General features: G+C 42.3%; 2 protein-coding genes across 5 annotated transcripts in view; one reads left to right on the top strand and one right to left on the bottom strand.

Annotated features, from left to right (window-relative positions):
• The window catches only part of TMEM184C (transmembrane protein 184C), a 27,189-nt gene extending 21,437 nt beyond the window's left edge, over window positions 1-5,752 (top strand). For both annotated transcript variants that reach the window (XM_075613887.1, XM_075613877.1), the window contains exons 9-10: window positions 1,165-1,336; window positions 2,275-5,752. In XM_075613887.1, the coding sequence (XP_075470002.1) occupies window positions 1,165-1,336; window positions 2,275-2,579 (477 nt within the window). In that variant the 3' untranslated portion in view covers window positions 2,580-5,752. The remainder of the gene's footprint in view (window positions 1-1,164; window positions 1,337-2,274) is intronic.
• On the bottom strand, window positions 5,146-26,189 carry PRMT9 (protein arginine methyltransferase 9). Of its 3 annotated transcripts, XM_075613849.1 has the most exons (12): window positions 25,821-26,189; window positions 22,546-22,694; window positions 18,684-18,917; window positions 18,311-18,478; window positions 17,947-18,049; window positions 17,535-17,635; window positions 15,144-15,336; window positions 13,135-13,318; window positions 12,148-12,853; window positions 10,761-10,914; window positions 8,382-8,504; window positions 5,146-7,331 (listed from the first exon to the last, which is right to left on the bottom strand). In XM_075613849.1, exons 1-12 carry the CDS (start codon window positions 26,013-26,015, stop codon window positions 7,107-7,109), a joined length of 2,535 nt encoding a protein of 844 aa, XP_075469964.1. In that variant the 5' UTR covers window positions 26,016-26,189; the 3' UTR covers window positions 5,146-7,106. The 3 variants fall into 3 exon arrangements, with proteins under 3 accessions (XP_075469964.1, XP_075469972.1, XP_075469981.1); XM_075613857.1 differs by lacking the exons at window positions 22,546-22,694; window positions 25,821-26,189 and adding an exon at window positions 20,884-20,980; XM_075613866.1 differs by lacking the exons at window positions 17,535-17,635; window positions 18,684-18,917; window positions 22,546-22,694; window positions 25,821-26,189 and having other exon boundaries at window positions 18,311-18,448.

Here is a 26,189-nt window from a genome sequence, read left to right as displayed (position 1 = left end):
CCGAGCCTCCTCTCCCTCCCCCCGCGAGCCGAGCCTCCTCTCCCTCCCCCCGCGAGCCGAGCCTCCTCTCCCTCCCCCCGCGAGCCGAGCCTCCTCTCCCTCCCCCCGCGAGCCGAGCCCCCTCTCCCTCCCCCCGCGAGCCGAGACTCCTCTCCCTCCCCCCGCAAGCCGAGTCCCCTTCCCCCACGAGCCGAGCCCGCTCTCCCCCTCCTCCCCCCCAGCCCGCTCTCAAGACTGCACGCTCTTGCAGTGCGGCACTTCCGGTGTCCACTGCTTGCGAGCGCGCGCAGTCCCGTCGTGATCTGAGGTGAGGTGAGGGGAGGTGCAGGGGCTGATGTGATGTGAGGAGGTGAAAAGGTGCAGGGGGTGAGGTGAGGTGCAGGGGGGTGAGGTGAGGTGCAGGAGGGTGAGGTGCAGGGGGGGTGTGATAATGATGTGAGGTGCAGGGGGTGGGATGTGTGTTTGTGGAGGGGGAGTATTATGTGTGTGGTGAGGGGAGAGATGGGGCTATGAGAGATAGATGGGGAGTATCGCAAAGGTTGATAGTGAGGGGTTCTGGGGGAGATATGATGATGATGATGAGGGGTGCTGGGGGAGAGATGATGATGATGATGATGATGATGATGATTTTTACCCGTGCGGCCCAAATTTTTTTTTCCTTAGAGTAGTTCGGCCCTTCTCGCTTTACGAGTTGTGCAGGCCTGATCTAGGCCAAAGTGCAGTAGCGAAACCAAGGCACGGTATTCTTTGCAGGGAGAGCGAGTTTGGCACGATCTTTTAGAATGCAATATGCCTGGCGTTCTCAAACCTATCCATTTCTCAGACCACATCAAAGTCAAAAGGTTTTGAAGGACCTAAATACATTCTTGCTTTTACTCATTAATAGAATGCTATATATGTATAGTATATTATGCATTATACTGGACTTGCATCTAAAAAAAATAGCCTTCTGCACAAATGTTGTCAGTAATACAAAAGTTACAAATTGCAGAATAAAATTGCCTGCAGTAGATTTTGAACGGTTTTAGGGACCACCATAAGTCTTTAGGTGCCACAGTTTGAGAAGCACTACAACATACAAAGCAAATATTAACAGTACTATTTCTAAAGATACCGCTAGATACATAGCTAAAGATAATTCTACCATTTTATTTTTTTATCCAGGATTTCACGATTTGTGTTGAAATGTTCCTGGCTGCTATTGCTCACCATTTCAGTTTTTCATATAAACCTTATGTGCAAGAAGCTGAGGAGGGGTCGTGTTTTGATTCCTTTCTTGCTATGTGGGATATTTCTGATATTCGTGCAGATATATCAGAACAAGTGCGCAATGTTGGTAAGTACAGCTATGTATGTATGTATGTATGTATGTATGTGTCATCATCGCTGGTCAATCCACTGCTGGATGAAAGTTCTTCCCAATTATCTTCCAGATACTGCTGTTTGTTTCTCTCTTCTCCACATTTCTCCAACACATTCCATTTCCTGTCTCTTTGGGTAAAACCCATTATACATATCTCCAGTTGTCTGAAGCTTTTGAATTATTTTCCTCGTTTCACATCCATACGTGAGCGCACAGAATACGCTGGTCAAACACTTTCCACTGAAGGAACAGTGGCAGGTTACCTTTAAAAGATTGTCTTGTTTCATCCAAATTAACACCATCCCGTCTTAATAATTCTCCTACTGTTTTAATTTGGGGAGAAAATGTGTGTATGTAATAAATAAATATACAAACCACCACCACACAAGATCCCTGGAGAGAAGACACAGCACACTGGAAATGGTGAAGAAACGTTCTATATTGTCCAAAAGTGACAATAATACAGAACTTTTCTGCACCATTTCCATTGTGCTGTGTCTTCTCACGAGGCTTTGGGTAATATTATGTTGATGAATATTTTGATACGTGTACACAAACACTTGTTTTTGGAACGTTTATCTAGAGGAGTGCCTGTGTGTGTGTGTGTGTGTGTGTGTGTGTGTGTGTGTGTGTGTGTGTGTGTGTGTGTGTGTGTGTGTGTGTGTGTGTGTGTGTGTGTGTGTGTGTGTGTGTGTGTGTGTGTGTGTGTGTGTGTGTGTGTGTGTCCAAATTACCTTTTGCATTATCTCTCTGTTATTTATTTATTTTCCTCTTTGTTTCACCCCGTTCCCTTTTCTTCTCTCCTGGGCACTTATCTCCACTTTTTTTTTTTTTTTTTTTTGTGAGTAGAGCGAGAAGTGCAATGTTCCTATTCATCAGAATTATTCATTATGTATACTTTCTATTTCCAGGAAGGACAGTATTGGGCAGGCCAAGGAAGATGTTTTTTGCGGAAGATCTGGATCAAAATGAACACACTAGCTTGCTGTCTTCATCTACTCAGGATCCGACATCTGCAGTTTCATCCATGCCCCCTTCTCCGTCAGGACACTACCAAGGATTTGGGCAGACAGTAACCCCCCTAACTACACCCACCACTGCAACAATGCCTGAGGAGCTCTATAGTGCTGACACTCCAGAGCAAGATTCACAGGAGCCAGCACCTGACCTTACTGACGTCGTCTCGTATGAAATCAGCAAGCATTTAGAGTCCTAACCTCTGTGTTGCCTAATGACAGACATCGTGTATTCTGTCTTTGTGCATTGCCAGTTAACCACAGGCACATTATTGCTTGACAACTCAGATCCTTTTGGCATAAACATGAGCATTACCATTTGTTCTCATGGCCTAAGATACCTCAGTGCAACAGATGTCCACAGGGGTTCATTTTTATGTTTAAGATGCTTTTCATTCTGCTTCCAGAATTTTTAATTCAAACATTGAATAATTTCGGTTATACCAACGGTGGTGTTTTTAAGATGTGGGAATCCCCTTGGATGTTTTCTCCTTTCATTATATTTACAGGTTTATATTTCTCTAATATTGATTCAAGTCGTGACACTACATCTGCCATGTTATGAAGACGGCAAAAGGCTTTACTGTAGCGATCACGCAGCTTCATGTCTGACCAGTTGTGGTTTACTGTAAAATTACAGCTGCCATTAATCATCAGCTGACAAAAAAATAGTGCAATGAAAATCCTGAATATCAAGGCTTTAATCTCCCAGGAGCATCCTTTTTATAATGCACTATATACCACAAAGCATTCATATATACAAAGCCAGGTGTTCAAGAAAAGGAAACGATATATTCCGTCAATAATCATAAATGCCCTGATACAGGTTACGATGAGGGTGTATGGTTCTGTAACCTCTGCTGATTAAATATGCAGATGCTGAATGAGACAGCCTTTCATTCTCCTATGGTGGTCATTTGTCTGGCCATCTTCCCTCAATGATGTAATACGGTCATTGTCATAGGGGCCTACTCAAAGACACGTTATTGTATAACAAAGGATACAATTCCACTTGTACTCTGAGTGACTGGTTCATGGAACATAGATGTTTGAAATGTTTGCTCCTAAAGAATTCTATTAATTAACTCGTTCAGAGGTCTTACATACTGTACATTGGCTGTGAACAAATGAAAGCAGTCCTCCGCTTAGGGTTTTTGCAGCATTTAAACTACCTGGCAACAGTCTTACTTTTTGTTCACTTGGATCTCCTTTTTGTTTTGCCGCAAAGCCTTATTTGTAGTGTGCGATTTGTGAAGTCACAAAATCTTTTCCTGACTATGATTGTATTGTGAAACAGACCATAGAAAGAGCCAAAGTATAATTGTCAGACAGCAGTGTTGCCTTGAAGATGTCATTCAGTCCATGGAACGCAGGCTTCACATACTCAGTAGCTATTTTTGGAGTATGTGGTTTGCCAAAAATGTACAGAAGGCAGATATAACTGGCATTAGATGAGTTATAAAGATGGACAGAGCTGTGCAGCCCCGAGAATATTTGCTTCAGAGGAAAGCAGGCATTTAAGAAAGCTCATTAATGCTCCAATCCCTGCAAATGTTACATACATATCTATCTCGAACAGAATGGTCATTTGAGACACTGGGAGGTGGAAATTGCCCCACGTGCTACTCCTCGTCCTACCCCACAACCTAAAATAACAGCTCTTCCTTGTAATTAAACAGACATTCTTGTAGTTATGACACACTTTGTCTTACTGTCATAGTTCTAGAAAGAAATGACTGAATATCACAAATTTTACTTTAATACTTATATGGAAAAATAAAACAATACAAGGACAGTGTACTGAAGGGGTTGTTAGCTACATTGATTTATAATAAATTACCAGGAGTAGTTTATGCTGAAAGCAGTGATGTCGAAGTCTCTCAAATTAGCTGTGTTCTGACTGTAATTACTTGGATATAATGTTTGGTAATATTTATTTTAAGTTACAGAGGAAGAGTGAGAAGTCTCTCATACATCTTCTGAATTATTATTATGACTAAATCGGCATATTACAAAATGATTTACATTCATTTAACTTAAAAGGTGTTTAATTGCAATGCATATGTTGATGCTAAAATACAGCTTTTAGAATTTTGTTGTCCTCTGAGGTGGCAAAAAGGTCAGTCAGTCTGTTTTTTACTTACTGATTTTTTGGTAAGGGGGGTGAACATACCACAGAAAACAGGTTTACTAAAATGGATCATGTTTAGGATTTGTTACATTGTAATGTATTTAAGGATTAGATTGTGTTAGTTGTGAGTGTAGATCATTAGGCTGCGCTTATAGTGCTGGCTACAGCGTGGCAAAACAAATGTATTTCCGCCGTAGCGTGCGCTTATAGTAAGCGTGGAGCGACAGATTGGTCGCGATCACTGGAAGTCATCTCTATTTGATTTTCCAGCAACCGTCGCTGGCACTATAAGCGTAGCCTTAGAGAGGCTGAAGGATTGGCTCGGTGAGTAAAAACACTGACTGATGACACACAACAGGGGAACCTGGTTCAAATCTGTCAAGTCACTTTAGCTCCCTGTGCCTCAGGCACCAAAACAGTGATAAGCTTTTGGGGGCAGAAAGTTTGCCTGTAAAATGCTCAGTGGGGCAGAAAACATGCTGCTATTATAGCATGAGGTCTACCAGGAAACCTACACTACTTACTATAATTTCCGGTCTTTTGTATTCATATTGTTTTATGATATTAAAACAATTGTTAGCTAAATAAATTATGCATTTAACCATATAACGTTTACATATTTTCATTGCCGACTCCTCGTTTCCGTAAGAATGCGTGTTTTAGCATCCAACCATGACTGTTCCATCACTTGGGTATTTCTTCCCGTAGCAGGGTCCATGGAATAGTTCTAATGATTAACCGTAAAATACTCTTCTAGCAAAACACCATCTAGTGTAGACAGCACCCACAATTTGGCAGCCCTCACGCTCTAGTAGCATCGAAAAAAATATATGAAAAAGTTAATTAGACTGAAGTGACCAATATTTGGGGCTTTCACATTGGTGTGTATTAAAGGAAGTTACCACACAAAAATGACCTCAATGTGATGCCCTTTAAAGCACATTGCCAACTTTATTTTATCCTAGCTGTTTATTTTGTTTTTAAGTAAAAGTCTGAAATGTTATGTTTCATTGGATATTACGGACTGAAGAAATGTTAGAGCGTGTTTGCTGCCTGTTCCAAGTGAGCAGTGTACAAATGCTTTTGAAGCATCTGCATTATATATGTACTCTGCCTTACACAGACAGCATATTTTATATTCTATGCCACAGCTGTAACTCATACAATGTTACTAGGCAAACAAATGTAAAATATGCTAATCCGTTGCTTTTGTTGTACATAATAAAGCTATTTAAAAATGCCTGTCTTTTTCCAGACTTCATGCAGGATGCTCTATAGTTTAGAAATAATAAATGGTTAATCACAGATGTTGTAGGTCAATTACAGACTTAAGGATTTGGGGGGGGGGGGGGATTTTGCACTTAATTGCCTGGTAAGGGGCCAGGGCCTCTCACAGTACTAAGTGCACTAACCTGGGTGATTTATTTTCCTACCCAAATCTGATACCTATAAGTATGTTTAAATGTTTTATCGTCATTATGTGAACAGGATGAGAGGAGACATCATGGGGTGGGGGGTCCGATTTTCTACTTTTCTTTTGTTGCTATTACACCTTTTTCTGTCTGAGCATAGGGCTAATGCTGGCCGTTTGAAAATGAAAGGTTTTCCATACTAAGGATTCCATGCACATTAATTGATTTCTTAGGAGAAATGCATACATTAACAAAAACAGAGGGATAGTCAGTCAACAATATTAACCAAATTCTTAGTGGTGTATAATCAGAGAACGCTTGTGACATTGCTTATTTACCTTTTCATGTGAGAGAGCCTGTAGAGAGGCCTGTTTGCATATATTGATAAAAGTAATCTTTCTTTTTTTTCAGCCATACTATTTGAGTTTAAGAAGCCAGAGATTTAATAAAGAAAGCAGGGGATTTTAAGAGCCTCAGCTGAAACATTCAGGCTATCCTCAAAAGCTTTAATGTGTATGAAGGTGAGCAGATCGCAACTATTAGCAGCGTTGCAAGCTCCTCTTGCAGTGAAGGAGTTAAATCCTACCTAAAGGTCATGCTGCTATTTTTTATTACCTGAACATGGGTTCCCTTGAATGCTATCCATGGATTTCCAACCTCAAGGGATTTCCCTGTTCCCGAGATTTAAATAGTTTTTATATGTGCAAAAATACTTGGCCGGTGGATACAATATGGCCGCCAGGTTCAACCTAGCTCCAGCGACCGATTTAAAGCTATGACATGAGCAGATCCCACAGCTATATATTTGTAGTTTGTCTATTGGCACAAACAATGACAGATCTCTCTGGAATCAGGGGTGGATCCGCTGTGTAGGGGTTTCAGGCACATTAAAGATTCCAACATAGAGACTGCTGCTTCAAACAACAAGGCTGGTTTTTGGTCCAAAATGTGTAGTGAAGGAATTTGTTTTTATAAATAGCGTCTTATCTGAAAAATTTAGCATGTAATAAAAAAAACCATGGTGTTACACAGGTACGTGCTTTTACTTATAGACCCAACAAACAGCAAACAGGTCAGGAATATATACAGCTATTTACATGGTCTCGCAATGGAATTTTAGGGAAAAAATAAGGTGTGAATTAGCTTAATCATAGTATCTCTGTGCTGGCCGCCAGTGCGTTTGTTTACAGCGAAGACCTCTTCAACGTCACGCTGACGTTGCTGTTCTGGAAGTGTACTGCGAGTAAAAGTTCTTCCCCTTGTTCAACCTGGAGCGGCGTCTCCAAGATAAATGCTGCTTGTTTCCAATGCGACGTGTCGCTGGATGTGTCGAGACTGATATCCTCATCAAGATGCAAGTGGAACCAAAAAGGAACGGCTGTCACCTGTCCCGATTTGCAGATCCGCACCTACAATGAGATCAAAAATCAGAAGAAAGCCTGCGGACTCCTTGTAAATTTATTTTAGATTTATATTGCAAGGATACACAGCAACATTTTGTATGTAAAAAAGAAAAAAAAATCCTATTCTATTCATATTTAAGCTTAATGCCCACTTTCCACACAGGATCCCAATAATCTCTTGGCAATTTGTTACACTGCATGGTATGCATGTACTACAATTAAAGTGATTTCTATTTTGAAATATTTTATTATTTTTATGGTACCACATCAATACTTTGAAACGGAAAGAAACAATGTACATATATATCGTTTAAGCAGTACTTTCTTTCTTGGTATTTAAAGACATAAGGACTTAAGATATTTAATTAAAGCCAACACAAACGCTATATTAGTTTTAGATCATTTAGATATTTCTGGACTTCCAATCAGGAGATTGCAACCTTCAAAGTCTTTAAATTCTTTATCACTTGAAAGAGGGGAAAAAGAACAGAAGAAAAGAGAAGGGGGGTGGGGGAAAGGAAAGGGTAATAAAGGAGAGGGGGGGGGGGGGGAGGAAGACAGACAAGGGAATCTCCCCAGCGTCTGTCATATACCAAGAACATACTGCCCGGTTCAGGAACCCTGCATGTATTCAGCCGATTGCAAGAGCCTAAGCTGTTACATGTAGGTTATCCCCAAAAGCTTGAATGTGTACAATCATCAGGTCACAACAAAATAGGCAGCTTTATTAACCAGCGGCGTTGCAAATTATATTTCCATGACAATTTGTGTCTTAAATTATAGATGGAAAGTCAAAGCTTTAGTATTGTTTGTGTGATGGTTATTCAGAGAGCATGCTAAGAAAAGTGATGGGGCCCTATTGTGAGCAGACACATTAGGAAAAGTCTGTCTCTGTTTAAGGGGTAGAAAATATACTAAATGTTTAACTGCAGCAAACATAATTTTCCTTAAAAAAATGACTTCATTACAATGCAAGAGAAAAAAAAGCAGACAATAACTGGAGTGGATGTTACTTAAACAAGCTGGGAAGTACCATAGTAGTGTCAGTAGTATTACCTTGAGTTCGTTATTGGAGCTATTCAAATAAGGATTCATTAGATCCAGCCTCAGCAGTGCTACCGGCTCACTTAAACGCACACACGGAAGAGTCGAGAGATTCAGAAAAACATGGACAGGCACCTGTAAGCAACCAAAACACGTTAAAACACAGAGGAAAAGGCTGTCTGATATAGGGACCTACAGTACGCACATGAGATTAGGGGGTTGTAGATAAAAGATATAGCATTGCTCTCTGTCCAGGTAGTTACGGACATGCAGCTGCTAAAGGACGTTCCCCTCAATGATGTCCTGATTTCATAGGGCCCAATTCAACATGCTGTGACGCCATCTTCTGCGCTTAGGAAATATTCAGCTCCATTTAAACGAATACAATTGAAATCTTCCCCAGCAAAAATAAAATGGCTTCTGAATAGGAACTATTAAGTGAGGCTCAACGGTACTTGGGAAATGCAACCTCACACACTTAATAGCTGTAGTTTCTCAGTGACACAGTAACTTACAATTTACACAGTTCACTTCATATTGTATACTTTCTCCGTTCTAATCCTTGTGTGTTCATATACACACACACAGGTGTATAGATTGTGTATAGTATACATGCACCATAATTGTTTTCCTGTGTGCATATAAATATATTTAAAAAATTGTATATGTACATTACAATTTGTGTGTATACACACAGTATGTGTTCTGTGCATGCGTACGTGCACGTATATATATGCATTATCTCCTTGTAAACATTATCCATTTGTATTATACACATACACAGTCTTGTCCTATTCCACTCCCTCACTTATGCATCCTGATTGTCTAGGCCGCTTTTACATTCGAAGTAGAAGCCTTTCTGCCTCCACTGTTCCTTTGCACACCAGCCTACCAGTTTCCACCTTATCTTAATCTACCACTTCTTCTCAACAACCATTGCAACCAGATATCCCTTTTACATCTCTGCGTATAAAATGCTAATCTTACCACCTACTCCCTCTTTTATTTTACATCATACATAAGGGAATGTTTAAATACATGAATACTAAACTAAATGTGTGCTCCTGAGGCTCATAAGATTAGAAAAGATCAGACGTCATGTTATCTCCTTAAAACGTACGATGCCTGACGATTGTATTTACTTGGACAGCGTTACGATTATTGCAAGTGCCACATTTTGTGACTAAGATGTCAAAAGATTGACAGGTTCTCAACAGAAAAGGACAATTGTGGCTGGTCATGGCATGTGGACTCGAATACAATGATAAAAAATGCACAAATGCGCACCAGGGATTAGTGGAAGGTAATTTATTAAAAATACACACAAACTCTGAGGGGATCCAACCCCACCTCAGAACAGCTGTGCAGCTGGACGGCTAAGTACTACCCAGGAGAACACCTAATGGTGACTAAAACCCTAAGCTGCACAGTATACAAATACAGTAAAATTTATATAAAAACACATGAAAGAAAAAAACAAACATGAAAACAACCTATCAACAGATTTGTATAGAAACCGCCATAGGGTTGGGCACTGGCAAGGGGAAACGCACACTCACACTGAGACAGTCAGCAGACTCGCGGTGGCTGCACAGGATCCGGATCTCAGCACCGCGGAGATGGAAAAAACCGCTGCTGTCTCCTGCAGGCTCCGTCTCAGCTTACCAGCATACACGCGCAGGATGACCTGTCGTGACCTCTACGCGTTTCGTACCAAGTACTTCGTCACGAAACGCGTAGAGGTCACGACAGGTCATCCTGCGCGTGTATGCTGGTAAGCTGAGACGGAGCCTGCAGGAGACAGCAGCGGTTTTATCCATCTCCGCGGTGCCGAGATCCGGATCCTGTGCAGCCACCGCGAGTCTGCTGACTGTCTCAGTGTGAGTGTCCGTTTCCCCTTGCCAGTGCCCAACCTTATGGCGGTTTCTATACAAATCTGTTGATAGGTTGTTTTCATGTTTGTTTTTTTCTTTCATGTGTTTTTATATAAATTTTACTGTATTTGTATACTGTGCAGCTTAGGGTTTTAGTCACCATCAGGTGTTCTCCTGGGTAGTACTTAGCCGTCCAGCTGCACAGCTGTTCTGAGGTGGGGTTGGATCCCCTCAGAGTTTGTGTGTATTTTTAATAAATTACCTTCCACTAATCCCTGGTGCGCATTTGTGCATTTTTTATTATCTTGTATTTCAGGGTGCCCTCCCCCCTTTTTAAGGGGGGTTCACCTAGATTTGAGAGTTTCTGGGGAGACGCTTTATGTACATGCTGCAAAGGGATCATCCACACCATCATACAGCACGAGCGCTGAATATCCTGTTTTTTCTACCTTCGAATACAATGATTATTACGTTTTGATACAATAGAGTAGCTAATGAACCATTGGCTGCAGGGTACCTTGAACTGATTAATAAAAGGTGCTATACTGAAGCCAAGCGTGGGATCCGTGCCTTGGACTGCACTCTCCTGCAATAAACTCTGCGATTCCACCAGCAAGCCATGCATCACCACGGATTGGGGGAATATCTTTCCTCCAGACTGCAACAGGCATCTATGAGAGGGGAAAAAAAAAAAACATTTGTAATCGGAAAAAACAAGAATATGGAAGCTCAGTGTAACGTGAAACTGATCTTACTATAATAATTAAATAAAGGGGTACAAATGGCTTTAATTGCCAGCCCTTCTGCATCAGAGCCAAGTACTTCTTATTAATATCACCAAAGTTTGCTTTGTAAGCTCTGTAACAGCAGGTCTTTTACAGCAGTTATTTTAAAATGGGCCTAGTTCCCTTTCCACAAAATAACCCCTTGCATTATGTACTATGTCAGTTCGGAAATAGATTTATCCAAGGTTTGCTCCAGTGTGTACCTATTAATGCGGATTTGACCATAGCAACTTTCTCCACAATAGTTCTTGTATAGATATAGACAGTGGTTGACAAATCACCAAAAAATCTACTCGCCACACAAAAAAATCTACTCGCCACCTAGTACCAAACGTGTGCTGCTTGGGCCAATATTTACTCGCCCGGGGGTTAAATCCACTCGCCCGGGGCGAGCAAATGTATAGGTTTGTCGAACACTGGATATAGAGACATACACACAGATCTAAATCATGTCACTAAAAGGTCAAGATAACAAGGGTGAAGGAGAGAGGAGAGTTACTACAATGCCAGAGGAATGGACGATGGGAAACTTAGCAACACGACTAAGCAGGGAATCTATAAAAACATAGTACTGTAAAAGAATTGCTGTGGCGAAAAAGTTACTATGAGAATATACATACATACATACATATATACATACATTCTCCAAATGACACTCAGCACACATTTACAGAGAAGGATAATAGAAAGCAATCATGCAATAACATATATTGCCCCCATGAAAAGGATAGATTATTGAATAAATAAAAGATATCAAGGGAGAAGGAGCGGCTCAGTGAGTAAAGACACTGACTGGCACTGAGTTTGGGATGCCTGGTTCAATTCCCGGTGTCGGCTCCTTGTGACCTTGGGCAAGTCACTTTATCTCCCTGAGACTCAGGCACCAAAAAATAGATTGTAAGCTCCACGGGGCAGGGACCTGTGCCTGCAAAATGTCTCTGTAAAGCGCTACGTAAAAACTATCAGTGCTATACAAGAACATATTATTATTATTATTATTATATCAGCATGTAAACATCTTAAGTGATCAGAATTGATGAAGTTTATGTGGATAACCGGGTTTCTTCAGGAGATAAAATACACATTGAATTATATTTTTGACATTGCATATTCCCCTACCTGGCTATAGCAGCTTTTTCCATCACCTCTTGTCGGATCAGACCACAAGTCTCAATGACATCGAGAATAATGATGCTCCACATATCGTCAGACTTGGGCCTCTGTAAAACATCATCGTCTGCTTCCAGCTGGCTTAGCCAAAATTCCAGGGTTTCTTTGGCAAGTCCATTCCTTTCGGACAATTTCTCCAGGGCTACACAGTGCTGCTCCTTTTCAACAGAACTGTAGGATTTAACGTGTCCAAGTTGTCCAGCAATTAGAGGCAGAATAGAAAATCCCTCAGATACATCCAGCACATACAGAGGGACCTCAGTAGCAGGCTGTGGAGGATCTTCCTCATTCATTGGGTCACTGTTGATACTTTGAGATGAACAGCTCTCTCTAGGTATCAGTGAAGAAACCACTTTGCCAATTGCAGACTTGAAGCTCTCGTGGTATTTGACGTTGTTCAGTAGGGCCATTTCGCTGGATTCCAGGATGCACTTTTGTTGCAGTCTGTCCTGTGTGTTCACGGTGTGAAGGCTGGCCAACGCATCGCAGAGCTCTGCCTCATTTCCCAGGATCATGCTATCGGACACGTTACCAATATTCCCACTATCAACATCTCCAGCTTTTGAAACAGTAACAATATCCATTCTCAAGTAGCAATCTGGGCAGGAAACATCTAATACCACCGTGTCTCCTGGGCTCACAAAATAATCTTCATCTGTGAGGAGAAAAAAAAAGCACCTAAAAAGGTAATGCTTTGGTAAAAAGCAACAGTGTTATTTTAAGAATTATCTATCCTTTTCCATATTTAGGGAATTAGTAGCACCATCTTTTTGAACACGGGTCCCAAAGAGCATTACTTTGGGTCTTGATAGAGTAGCCATACATTGTAATGAAAGTTTGACAAATGTCTCAACTGCGCTTCTGCTACAAGAGAAAGGCCGGGAAACAGAAAGAGGTAAGCAAACCGTAACATCATTTGCTGCCAACTTAACTCACCAAGAAAGTTCTGCACAGGGTAAACAGCCTGTTCCCAGCAGGTTTCCTCACTGGGTCCTGTGGACAGGCTGTGTTCATCGTCCAGTTGAAGAACAAACCAGGTCATAAGCGCATCAAGCTTGCCTTGTTCATTGACAGGAAGAGATATCCTGCAGACCTTCCCTGCAGCAATGTTTTCCAAGTCCTAAGAGCAAAGAGGAGAGAAAACCTCTCCTATTAATAGCACTGTTCTACCTTTTCAGTGAGACCGCTCTTAAATTCCTATGCTGCCTAACTTCAAACAACCATCATTACGGTCATTAAAGTAGCTATTCAGTGCAAATAGGGACCATGTTCTATTAAGCGGATTAAAGTTTTTACGATTGGCATCTTTAAAGCAGCATGGCAAGTGTCATTACGCTGCAATTACTGTACTACTGTATCTAAATAATAATTCAGTTACATACTACAAGTATAATTTGTACAAATAGATAACACATCAGCCGAGTTTTAAGCTGATCTAACATAACTGTTAGAGATTCCAGCTCAGACTTGCCCATGTCATGGTGCCTGCGGCACTTCATTTCCCTTTCACAGAGAGGAAAGGCACGGGGGCTTATTTATCTAGTGCCGCTATGGTTATCGGACCTGTTCCATTGTTAACTCCCACTGAAGTCACTCTTACCGGCACTTCATAAATGCGTCCCTTAGGGCCTTATTCTACTTACACTGAAGCAGCTGTTCTCGGCCGAATATCCCCATTATAGTCTATAGGGATTTTTGGCTGACGATTGCCGCTTCAGCGTATATATATAATGAACCCCTTAAAAAAGAACTGGTAGGTTTAGGTGGCGGAAAACCTTCACCCATTATAATATCTCTACCAAGATTATTTGATTTAAAAGCAGAGACAATGTTTCACTGGTTGTACAAATATTCTCATATGTGAATGATTTGCACATCATACAAAAAAACTGTTATAACAATGCAGCTTTAATGGAAACAGTGATCAGGCAAGGAAGACTTTACAAGTAGTGCAGAATAACAATGAAACAACATGGTGGAGGAAGTCCTTTCACAACAGTATCAGAACAAGGGTTTGTATGGTGCATTTCCCTCATTAGATATCAGCCTTTGAAATAGCTTTCTTCCTACACAGAAACCAGCAGAATGAGGCCCAGTAGGTGCCAGCAAGAGACAGTAGAAAGAAAGGGCTCTATGTATAAGAGAAAAAAAGGCACTATTTTGTTGCACAACTCTTGCGCCATTTCTGCGACATGGGAGATTGAGGGAGCAAGTGGGAGGAGTTAGGGCGGAGTTACATGTGCATCTTCGCACAGGTCTATGTATTAAGGAATGTGCGGCTTGTGCTACTTTTCCTAGAGGTTCCCCGAGCTGGTTTTATCAGTCACCCTAAGGGCGTGGTTTTGGTGCAGAATTGTGGCCCAAGTTGCGTTTCTGGTGCTGAATACTACTGCAGCCCTCTGCGCCAAATTATTTTAGTGCAAATGCGTTAGCGCGCGTCTACTTCTTGGTACATTGACCCCAAGATGTACCAGAAGCACAAGTCCCCACAACCCCTCCACAAAAGCTCTTGTACCTGAAGATTTGGCAAAGAAGCAACAGATTTTCTTCCAGGATACATAATCAATTGACAATTATTTTACAAATGCAATTTGGTTTAAAAAAATTAATTAATTAAGCTATGGATAAACTTTATAATCAAAAGGTTAGGATAACAGTCCAAGTTTACACTTATTTGGACTGCTATATGCACACACTACCTACGTCGATATACTAGAAATAAGACATCACACTTTAATAATTGCCCTTGGTATAATCACACGCTTAATCGTGCTATTCACTGTATATATTATCTACTATTTCTGTTTTTATTTAATATTCTGACATTATTTTAATATATATACCATAAAAGTTCATTATTAACTAAACCATTATTACAATGTTACGGTGTCTGAGAGTGCAGCATACAGAGACCGGCTTCTTTTTGTTATTGTTGTTTTTTTTACCTGCAGATTGTTGAAATCTACCGTCATTGCCTGGAAGGGCCGACTCAGAGCTCTGTAACCGCCGGGGACTCGGCTCATTTTCTCTGTGGCATACGGTTCCGTCACATCATCAGACGTGTGACTGCTATGTACAGGACCCCAGAACTGCACTGCTCCTCCTAACGTCACACCAGCAACCTCACGCACACCCACTCTGGGGGAAAAAGCAGCAAACAAGCAATATACATCAACAACACTTGATGCAAGGGTGGATCTTTGATACACAAACACACACCAGAAAATGTGCCTGGTCTCTTTCCCCACTTCCCAACAATCTCTCTCTTGCACGTATTTGGTCAGCCTCTATGGTTAAACCAACATACTTAAAAGTCACGTTATTACACTGTGCCGGGATAGTTTGCTTAGCTAATACCAACATATATTTTTCTTTTTACTATACACCTGGCTGAAATGTTTTCCCAATGTAGCCGTGTTAGATCCCCGGTGGCCGCAGCTGCGACGGTGTGCGCGGCACACACAAGTTAAGGCCCTCTATGGCGCCGGCCACAGTAGCTGCCTGCGCGCCCGGGCACAATGCACAACTGCCTTTGCCAAAAGACAAGATTTTTGTCTTTTGGTGCGGCAGCCGAGCATTGGCCACGTCACGGCGGCGGTTCAGCCAATGAGGGCGAACCAGCCGCGTGACGTCATGGCCGTGCCCCCGCCACGCCTCCAGTCGCGCGTTGCCAGGAGTCCACCTGGTCGCGCTGATGCCGGGAATGAGCGCCACCAGGCACCCAGTCACGTGCATTGGGGCCATAGCCTTAGATTTACAATGCTGCTTTATCATCCACACACCTACTGTAACACAGTCTTTGCTGGTTAGACACATTTCACAAAAAGGCAATGGGCTTGAAATTATTACATTCATTTTTTAACTTAAAATTGTTATTGAATTTTAAGGGGGTGTACAGAAAAAAGAAGAGGGACACTAGGAGTGGGCGAGGGAAGCTATCACAGATCATCAGTTGGGTAAATACATGACAATCGGCGAACAGTCAAGGCATTAAATATATACTCAGAACTTCATCCCCCAGGTATGTTGCAATGAGGAATTACAAAAATCAGGAGACACAAACTCATATCTGTCAAGGAAGCGGAGCCAATATCAAAGGTAGTCCATTTATTGAAACACTCTAAGTTTGCCATATATGGTGCATCTTTTATGAGTAATTAATTAAAGGGTCCCATATCGTAAAATTGCAGAATGTTTTAAGGAGGCCGATAATTTTTCCATTAACATTGCTTCATTCATTCATTTTGTTGCTAAACCGAGTCATGGAAGGGGCGTAAGGTTTTTCCATGAATCCGTTATTGAACGTGGGAAAACAGAGATTGATTACGGGGACTTAAACCTTTGAGTGGTTTTGCCAGAATCAGAACTACTGGGTTCCTTGGGATTTTTGTCTCAAATACTATTTATATGAGGTCAATGACCTTTGACCAGAACGCTTGTATAAAGTAGGGTAGACCCAGAGAATATATGTGACAAAGTTCCCAGATGTCTTCCCAGTCCTCCAGAGGTATTTCAGTTTGAAAGTCTGTTTCCCACTGAAACATATAATTGTTCTTGGAGGATTCCTCAGTAAGGACTAAGTCACATAAATGTTGGGGGAAAAAATCAAACCTTTCAAAGGTTTTAGAGCTGCAGGTATTTTCAAAGGTGGATTGTTTGGGAAATGTTAGATTAGTCAGGATAAAGGTTTTAGATCTTACTGCACTCTGTTTAGATCATTAAAGTGGGTGCAGTTTCTCTTCGTAAGATGCAGGCGGTTGAAGAGTGGCCGGGATCCCACCTGCCATGGAGTTTAAACTTGGAGCTGGATATCTTGGGTTACAGCACTATTCTAATAAAGTGTTACATAAGACATTTAGCATAATAAACTGTTTATTAGCAAGTTGCAAAGGCACAACATTCGGGAATCTCCCTTCCTCAGGTGAAATATGTATATATTTTACCTGAGGAAGGGAGATACCGAAACGTTGTGCATTTGCAACCTGCAAATAAACAGTCTATTATGATAAATGTCTTGTGTAAAACTTTATTAGAATAGTGCTGCAACCCAAGATATCCAGCTCGAAATTTTAGATTAGGGAAAAGGAAAGAAGATAAGGGGAAAGGGGATAGAGGGGATATAACACAACATCTCACTTGGAGAAATTACACATAACTAGTCTGTGGGATAGAAGATGTTTTACACCTTAAGTCCCGAATTCTATAACTTTACCTTCATTGAGCAGATCTTTTATACAAATTATCCCCTTCTCCTTCCAGCGCTTGCAGCTCTTAAGTGATCAAGATAATGTATCTGAATGTGATCGGCTATTCCAAACGGCCAACACTATACTCACCGGTGATGCCTGCGTATTTCTGGACACTCCACTGCCATGCCATAGATCACAGCAGCTGCAGGTATGACCTGCCCATATCCTTCACCACAAGCTTCTTTAGGCTGTGACACAGAATAGGTCACAATAATGAATATGGATTGTAAAATGAATACAAAATATTTCATTCTTTATGTGAACGTGCCCAAGAAAAAGTATATATATAAAAAAATGCCGCATGCCGAGTAACAAATGTTCAAAACATTTAAATATTAAAGACTCCCAATGCACTGTACACCCATTTGGCAGCAAAGCTTGTGTTGAAGGTTGAGAAGTCTTCCCTTCCTTGAGATGGACTACTCTGGGATGAAACATAGTAAAAACAGTACCTTGTTTACGGCAAGAACAACGTTTTGCAAGCCTTCCACTTACTAACCTTTGGTGGTAAAAGCAAATGTTTCCATGCATGTATCAGACTCTCCACAATACCTTCCCCAAATAAACCAGCGTCAACAGTCTCTGTGATGACCAGCGAAACCCTGCAACAACCAAAATGAAGAAGTAAAACACAAGCGCATATGGTGCAGCCACTGTATGACTATTACGAATGTATGAACCTACCTGCACATTTTCCCAAACCACTGTAGTAAAGTCTTAGATCTAATTCCCCAAGACCACACGGAGATCCAATAGGCATCTCCCACTACAAATCCAGTGCGACTTTCACTTAAATCAGGGGGCCATGAGAAAAGGCCTATATTTCCCAAAGACCCAGAGAATGCCCACGCGTGATCTGTTACCTTTCAGGAATCTGTCCAGGGATTTGAACATCATGGGACTTCATGTGTAGTAGCTTAATCTGTCCTTCCATTTGATTTGCTGCCACCACCTCACGAGCAAGTTCATACATGGTCTTGGAGAGTTCACAGGCATACACATGCGGAGCACCTGCATGTCTAGCAAACATGCTGAAAAACATGTGAAATTTAGAAGGCAAAATTCCCATGAGACACATAAGTGCCTACTCACAAATGATAGTATGAAAAAGTACACTGTATAGCTATTCTTTAAACATCCAGACACCTGTTTATAGGTCATACTAGAAAAAGAAAACACGACCAATCAATATTACCTTCATTTTATATACATTAAAAAAAAATAACCTATAGAAACCTTAGAATTCCAGTTCCAGTTCCAATATCCAGGACAGTTTTGCTTCCAGTCCGGACTGCTTTCTGGATAGCTTTCTGATACATCTGGTTCCTCTTGGTGTCGTTTAGCATGATAAAATGCCACCTCTCCACCAGCCAGTTTGCTACACGATAGAAATTTTCTTTGGCGTCAGAGTTTGGGTTCAGCTTCACCGCCTTATGGAAATAACCAGCTGCTTCGTCTCGAAAGCCCAACCTACAAAATGTGCCAGCAGACGAGTGGGAAACGGTCATTTGATAACTACAATTCTGTACAATAACTGTGATACTTTTACCATACGCATTTTTAAAAGTTTAATGTGTAGTTTTCCCAAGTGACCACTTATGAAGAGTGTTTTGAAATGTCTGTTCCTTTTGCTGTAGATTGATGGATTCTTGCATGTTGTACTAAGTGGAAGGCCCCAGGTGCCTCCTGCTCTGCACATGTGAAATATAACTAAATATCATCTTATAGTGCACACAAGTGCCCTTGTTATTAAATACAAATGGGTTCTATTAACTAGCGTCTTGACTATTCAACTTCCACCAAGTGAACCTAAAGCTGTATTTTAAAAGAACACGCAGAACCCCAATTTCCATGCAGGTAAAATTGCATTTCTTGATTGGGGGAGCGTTAGAATTCTAAGGCCAGGTCCTCGCTGGCTACTGCAGCACCCGCTATGGCGGACGCTGCAGGGACAAGAGCCGCCCCACAATGGGGCCGGGCCCGCTGCGAGGGGGGGCCGCTGCGCTGACAAACTCCTGCTCTCAATTTTCTTGAGATCAAGAGTCACAACGGAGCACTAGGCCACGCCCCCCGGCGGTTCAGCCAATGATGGAGAACCTGCCGGGTGACGTCACGGCCGGGCCCCCGTCACGCCCCCCCCCCTCTTTCCCCCTGCAGCGCTCTGCAGACCGAGGAATTCGACTGCACGCGCCTCCTGCCTCGCAGCACGCGTGCAGCGGGGCTGCAGCCTAATACCCTTCCCTAAAACTGCCACTCCCAAAAAATAGACATGTTGCATTGTTTAATAAATGGAATGATGCCCTCAACAGATCATTCCAAGAAAAAATGGAATTTAACAGACCGGTAAATATAACCGCGCTGTCACTCTCTGAAACTGCTTTTTCTCTATTGGTGTTCTGAGGTTGAACATGGAGAGGGCAGGCACTGATCAACAGAGGATATAGTGTAGCAAAGGAGTATTCAGATGTAATTCTGATTGTGCACCTATTTGCCAAAATTACAATTTTTTTGATTCACTACCTCACTTTACACAATTAACGTGGTGTGTGACAATAAGTGCACTTTGTCATGACTATTTTAATCATTATTAAAAAAGTGTTAATAGCCCATCACATGATACATAAAGCTTGGCCCCCTGCAGACGCACTTACCAGAACTCCCTCCTACTGTCTCTGTATGTTCTCCCTACCTACCAATTAGACTGTAAGCTCCTCGGGGCAGGGACTCCTCTTCCTTAATGTTACTTTTATGTGTAAAGCACTTGTTCCCATGATCTGTTATTTATATTATCTGTTATTTATTTGATTACCACATGTATTACTACTGTGAAGCACTATGTACATTAATATAATATAACATTTATATAAATAAAGACATACAATACATTGTGTGCACTTCTTTTTAGGGTATCTGTAACCCTGTTTATAGTTGTCCTATACTTAATGTGTTCTGAGGCAAGAATTGGTGATAAGCACTAAAAGTGCCATAACAGTGTTTGTGTCCCCACTCCCAACGAAGAAGAAAAGGAAGGAAGGGTATGTTGCAGAATGGGAATTTTCAGGTACAGATGGATCCCAGAGCAGTAATGTGATCCCTGCCTTAGCTGACAAGGAACCTCACCAACATGCAATGTTTGTGTAAGCTGTTGGAAATAGATTAAATTCCCCACAGACAAAAGTGTAAAGTAAATGACTAACTAATACACCAAAACTACAGCGCTTAACCTATAATGAGCTAGTGCTAAAAATGTGCCTTAAATGAAATAGTGTGCATATAACAAAATTACGCCTATAATAAAATAATGTGCACATACAATATCAGGTGAACGTGATGAATAAAAAACAAACAAATAAAGCAGCCTACAGTATGTTATCCCACAGTGCAGGTTATCTCCGCAATCTACACACAAAACTCATACAAAAAACATATGGGATACCTGGCGCTTAATATAGTAGAAAGTGTCCATACAGTGCAGTCCTTTAAATGTCCAAATGATGTTCCCAACCAAAATGACGATTGCAGTTGAATTCGTTAGTCCCCCCCTAATAAAGGGTTAAAGAAAAAACACAAATTGCGCAGTATATCTGGACAGATACATACAGGACAGTACGACCACAGTGTAACTACTTACAAGATAAATTTTGTAACTTTCAGTTGAGAGGATCTGTGCTTTAACCTCTTCCTTGCTGTGATCACGAATCCCACGCGAATCTTCTCAATCCTCCTCTTCAACTTTAGCCTCTCCCAAGTAGATATTCGGAAGGCATGATAAGGAGAGAATACAGCAAGATAGTGTGGAAAGTACAACACAATTTATTACAATATATAAAAACAGCCAAATGCAAACTCACACATGGATGCAGTAACACGTGCAATACTAGGATGCCGTCCGCAGCTTGCTAAGGTGTCCCTTTGCTTGCCGCAAATCAAGTACAGCGGTATGGCTCCTCTCAGCAGCAACTCAGTGCCCAGGACTCTCTTCGCCCTCCCTGGTGTGTTCCGGCGCTGATCCCGCTGATGTCACTGCCTGAGCGCCGTTCAAATAACTGGGAACCTCCTCTGCAGACGGTGCCTCTAGAACTCCTCCCCCCTAACGCGTTTCGTGACGTGGGGACGTCACTTTTTCAAAGGATAAGGAGCTTCTGCCGATATGCCCTATTTATACCTCCAATAAGTAATTAACCCCTTGGTGTCAAATTACATTGCATATACATATGACAATACATATTAAAACACAATAGAATTCATTAATACAGACGCTATACATTAATACAAGTCAAAAGAGATTAACTCTGGGATTCAGAAGTTGAGACCAGAGTCCTAGAGAAAGGTCTTAAGTTTGCACCAGTACGTGGCCCCAATATGTTTGAACTTTATGTAGATGTTCATAAATTTGTACGAAGGCTCACGTTGAAGAAATACTTTATTCGTGATGCTGTGAGTAGAGCATCTATAATGACAAGTTCAGGGGGATGAGTTCTAGAGGCACCGTCTGCAGAGGAGGTTCCCAGTTGTTTGAACGGCGCTCAGGCAGTGACATCAGCGGGATCAGCGCCGGAACACACCAGGGAGGGCGAAGAGAGTCCTGGGCACTGAGTTGCTGCTGAGAAGGAGCCATACCGCTGTACTTGATTTGCGGCAAGCAAAGGGACACCTTAGCAAGCTGCGGACGGCATCCTAGTATTGCACGTGTTACTGCATCCATGTGTGAGTTTGCATTTGGCTGTTTTTATATATTGTAATAAATTGTTTTATACTTTCCACACTACCTTGCTGTATTCTCTCCTTATCATGCCTTCCGAATATCTACTTGGGAGAGGCTAAAGAAGAGGAGGATTGAGAAGATTCGCGTGGGATTCGTGATCACAGCAAGGAAGAGGTTAAAGCACAGATCCTCTCAACTGAAAGTTACAAGATTTATCTTGTAAGTAGTTACACTGTGGTCGTACTGTCCTGTATGTAGCTGTCCAGATATACTGCGCAATTTGTGTTTTTTCTTTAACCCTTTATTAGGAGGGACTAACGAATTCAACAGACAGAAGTGTGTACAACATATTGCCCTGTAGGAGTAAACACAACCTAAGAAGGTGTTCCTCACCTGAAAAGTTGCTCTCCCATACTGTTACAAATGACATCATCACTTGGGAAGAGTTCTAGTGCTTGCTCATAACAATTAAATAAATCTCGATTCCGGTTTAAAGCATACAGCTCTTCTGCCCATTTGAGAAGAGAATACTGAAATGTTTCCTATAAAATAAAGCAGAACAGATTTGAACAAATTAGAAAAAGAATTTAGCTCGTGTCCACAGCCATGAAAGGTCTGTCTCTGTTTAACTCACCCTTAAGCACGGTAAGTAACATTGTGCATTTCACCACAAATTGAGCCATTACAAGAGGATCGGGAGACCGTACAACAGTGATTAAATGAAAGGCCACATAACACGTTTTTATCAGGACAGACATTGAATTTGGGCAAAAAGTAGATATACAAAAATAAAATTAAAAAAATTAAAATTCAAAATCAGCCAGTCAGGAGTATACAACATGCCTCGTCCAATAGTTTTGGGAGTAAGTGGAAACCCCACACAATTAATGTGAAAAATAATAAATATAGGTAAAAGGCAGATGAGGTTTAATAGAGATAAATGTAAGGTTATGCATTTGGAAAACAAGAATGAACAGGCAATTTGCAAATTAAATGGGGATAAATTAGGAGAATCCTTGATGAATAAGGCTAAGGCCCCGCTCCCAGAGTCAGCGCACCCGCACTGCAGACAGGCGGTGCGCTGACATACACAGACCGCGATATGCGGTCTGAAGGGAGCGGGAGCCGGAGCGGGAGTGGAAGGGAGTGGGAGGCTTGACAGGGAGGGGGGCCGTGGCTAGAGCAGAGGGACCCGCTACTCTCCCCCCCCCCTCCCTCCACGGACTCGGGCTGGAGCTGGAGCTGCTGAGGGTAAGTTTAAACACACACACGCAGGCACTCACACACACACACACACACACACACACACACGCAGGCACTCACGCACTCATACACACACACGCGCGCACACACAGGCAGGCACTCACGCACTCATACACACACACGCGCGCACACACAGGCAGGCACTCACGCACTCAGGCACACACATACACACACAGACAGGCACGCACGCACTCAGACACACACACAGACAGGCACTCACCTGCTTTCACTCCACACGCCTCCCCGTTCCCTGAAGCCTCTCCTCCTCCCGAAGCCTCCCCTCCCCATTGGCTCACAGCCACACCACGTGACGCGTCAACGCTAGGAAACACCATTCTCTTGTGTCTCCTAGCGGCTGACGCGCCACAGCGTGTAGTCAGCTGTGCCGCCAGGGGGGACCGGGACCGGCTCGCGAGGATTCCCCTGCTGGTGGGGAACTCGAGACATGGCCGCCCGCGCCAATGAGCGCAGCGGGACCGAGGCCTAAGGATTTAGGAGCGCTTGTAGACAGCAGGCTTAGCAATAGTGCCCAATGTCATGCAGTAGCTGCAAAGTTTGCAAAGGCAAACAAGATCTTATCTTGCATTAAAAAGGGGATAGGTGTAAGGGAAGTAAATAATTATACCCCTCTATAAAGCATTAATAAGACCACATCTTGAATATGGATAATTTGGGCACCACTCCATACAAAAAGACATCCTAGAACTAGAAAAAGTGCAGCGATGAGCCACCAAATTAATAAACGGGATGGAACATCTGATTTACAAGGAGAGGCTAGCTAAATTAGATTTGTTTACATTAGAAAAGTTGCACCTAAGAGGGGGTATGATAACTATATACAAATATATTCGGGGACAGTACAAATAACTTTCAAAAGAACTATTCATCTCAAGGGCAGTACAAAGGACTCAGGGTCATCCCTTAAGGTTGGAGGAAAGGAGATTTCACCAGCAACAAAGGAAAGAGTTCTTTACAGTAAGGGCAGTTAAAATGTGGAATTCATTACATATGGAGAGTGTTATGGCAGATACAATAGATATATTCAAAAAAAGTTGGACAATTTTAGAAAGAAAAGGTATAAAAGGATATACTAAATAAGTAAACATGGGAAGGATGTTGATCCAGGGATATATATATACACAAGTCCCCGCTCATACGATGCGCGGGCACACACGCTCAGCGCTTAGGTAAATAACATTTTTAAACTTTCCCGTTGCTCAACTATTCGGCAATTTTTTTTTTAAAGTTAGTATGTAACAAAATAAGTAGTGATAGTGTGGAACTGTAATGGAGTGGTAATGCCCCCTCTGTACTATAACACTTCGACTACTGCTTTTACATTAAAAATGATGCAAGAAAATCTAAAATTATGATTAATGGAATCATACAGATTTTTAAAAAGATCCACTTCCACTGCAGCATGTGTTTGTGGATAAGGGGCTGCACACCTTTGGTGGGATTCTGCCGGTTCGTGCTAACCTGTTCGTCGCCGAACCAGTGCTTAATTTGGTGGCGGGCAGCATCTACCAGCATCTTTTCCCTGCTTTCATCTCAATCAATATGGCACCACGTTGCCATGCCAATGGGGATATACATATAATAATAATAGCATGTTCTTGTATAGCGCTGCTAGTTTTACGTAGCGATTTACAGACATTTTGCAGGCACAGGTCCCTGCACCGTGGAGCTTACAATCTATGTTTTTGGTGCCTGAGGCACAGGGATAAGGTCACAGGGAACCAACACCGGGAATTGAACCAGGCTCCCCCTGCCTCAAACTCTCAGTGCCAGTCAGTGTCGTTACTCACTGAGCCACGCCCTCTCCCATGCCACGTGACGCAACCGCATCACATGATGTCCATTGCTATGGCAACGGGATGCTACATGACGTCGCACAGTGTCATGGCAATGGACGTCATATGATGCGGTTGCGTCACGCGCCGTTCCCGTTGGCATGGCAATGCAGCATCATTTGACGCCGCGCTGCCATATTGATTAAGATGAAAGCAGAGAACAGATGCTGGTAGACGCCGCCCAGACAGGTGAAGGTAAGAACCGGTTATTACAATTTTAGAATCCCCCCACTGGCTGCACTCCTAGGATTTGTCAGGCTTGTAGGTGCTGATTGGCATTTTAAAGCTTTAACTCACCACCAAAAATATCTATCGAATGTAGAGATTTGGGATTTTCTAAAAACACAAATTCTGCTTTATAAATCAATCCTATTAGCTATGTTGAGGTCCACGGTGTTCTTCCCTCAGGAAACAAACCCAGCAAGTATTATACATTATGATTACATGATTTTGGTAAACACGCTTTCTGCAATCAGATTTGCAAACTCAATGACCCGATCTTAAATTGGGAGAAATGCAGCCACATTGCATTCAGTGCTTGTATACAAGTACCTTAAAGCCATCCTTTAGCTCTGGAGCCAGGCTAAGCACAAGGAGGAAGTGAGCATAGGCTGTCCCGTAATCCCGATTCTGCAGACAGTGTTGAGCACTCTGAACAGATCTGGCGATCAGCTCCTTCTTGCTGGCTGCCTGCACCTGACCAGCCCTGTGACCCCTCCTGGGCCGTCTGCTGCCCCCCGCACTCATCCCTTCCGCACAACAGCCGACCCTGACTGCACTAAAAGGGCGCTCTGCGCTAAAGACTGCAGCACACGCGCCACAGCCGCGGACAGTCTGCACCGCATCAACTCCACAACATGTCCCAGCGCGAGAGCCTCCGGGTCAACGTTCTACAAACCCGCGCGCTGGGATGTGACGTAT

Source organism: Ascaphus truei, chromosome 1, assembly GCF_040206685.1.
Source record: "Ascaphus truei isolate aAscTru1 chromosome 1, aAscTru1.hap1, whole genome shotgun sequence".
In the NCBI taxonomy this organism is placed as follows: domain Eukaryota; kingdom Metazoa; phylum Chordata; class Amphibia; order Anura; family Ascaphidae; genus Ascaphus; species Ascaphus truei.
This window is presented reverse-complemented; position numbering and strand designations above follow the sequence as displayed.

Coding starts and splice junctions, on each gene's coding strand:
- PRMT9 (XM_075613849.1), bottom strand. CDS start 26,015: ATGAGTGCGGGGGGCAGCAGACGGCCCAGGAGGGGTCACAGGGCTGGT. Junction 18,918..22,545: donor ATGGGAGAGCAACTTTTCAG/GTGAGGAACACC, acceptor CACATTTTGTAG/GTTGGGCTTTCGAGACGAAG. Junction 10,915..12,147: donor GAAAAAGCTGCTATAGCCAG/GTAGGGGAATAT, acceptor CCCCTCTCATAG/ATGCCTGTTGCAGTCTGGAG.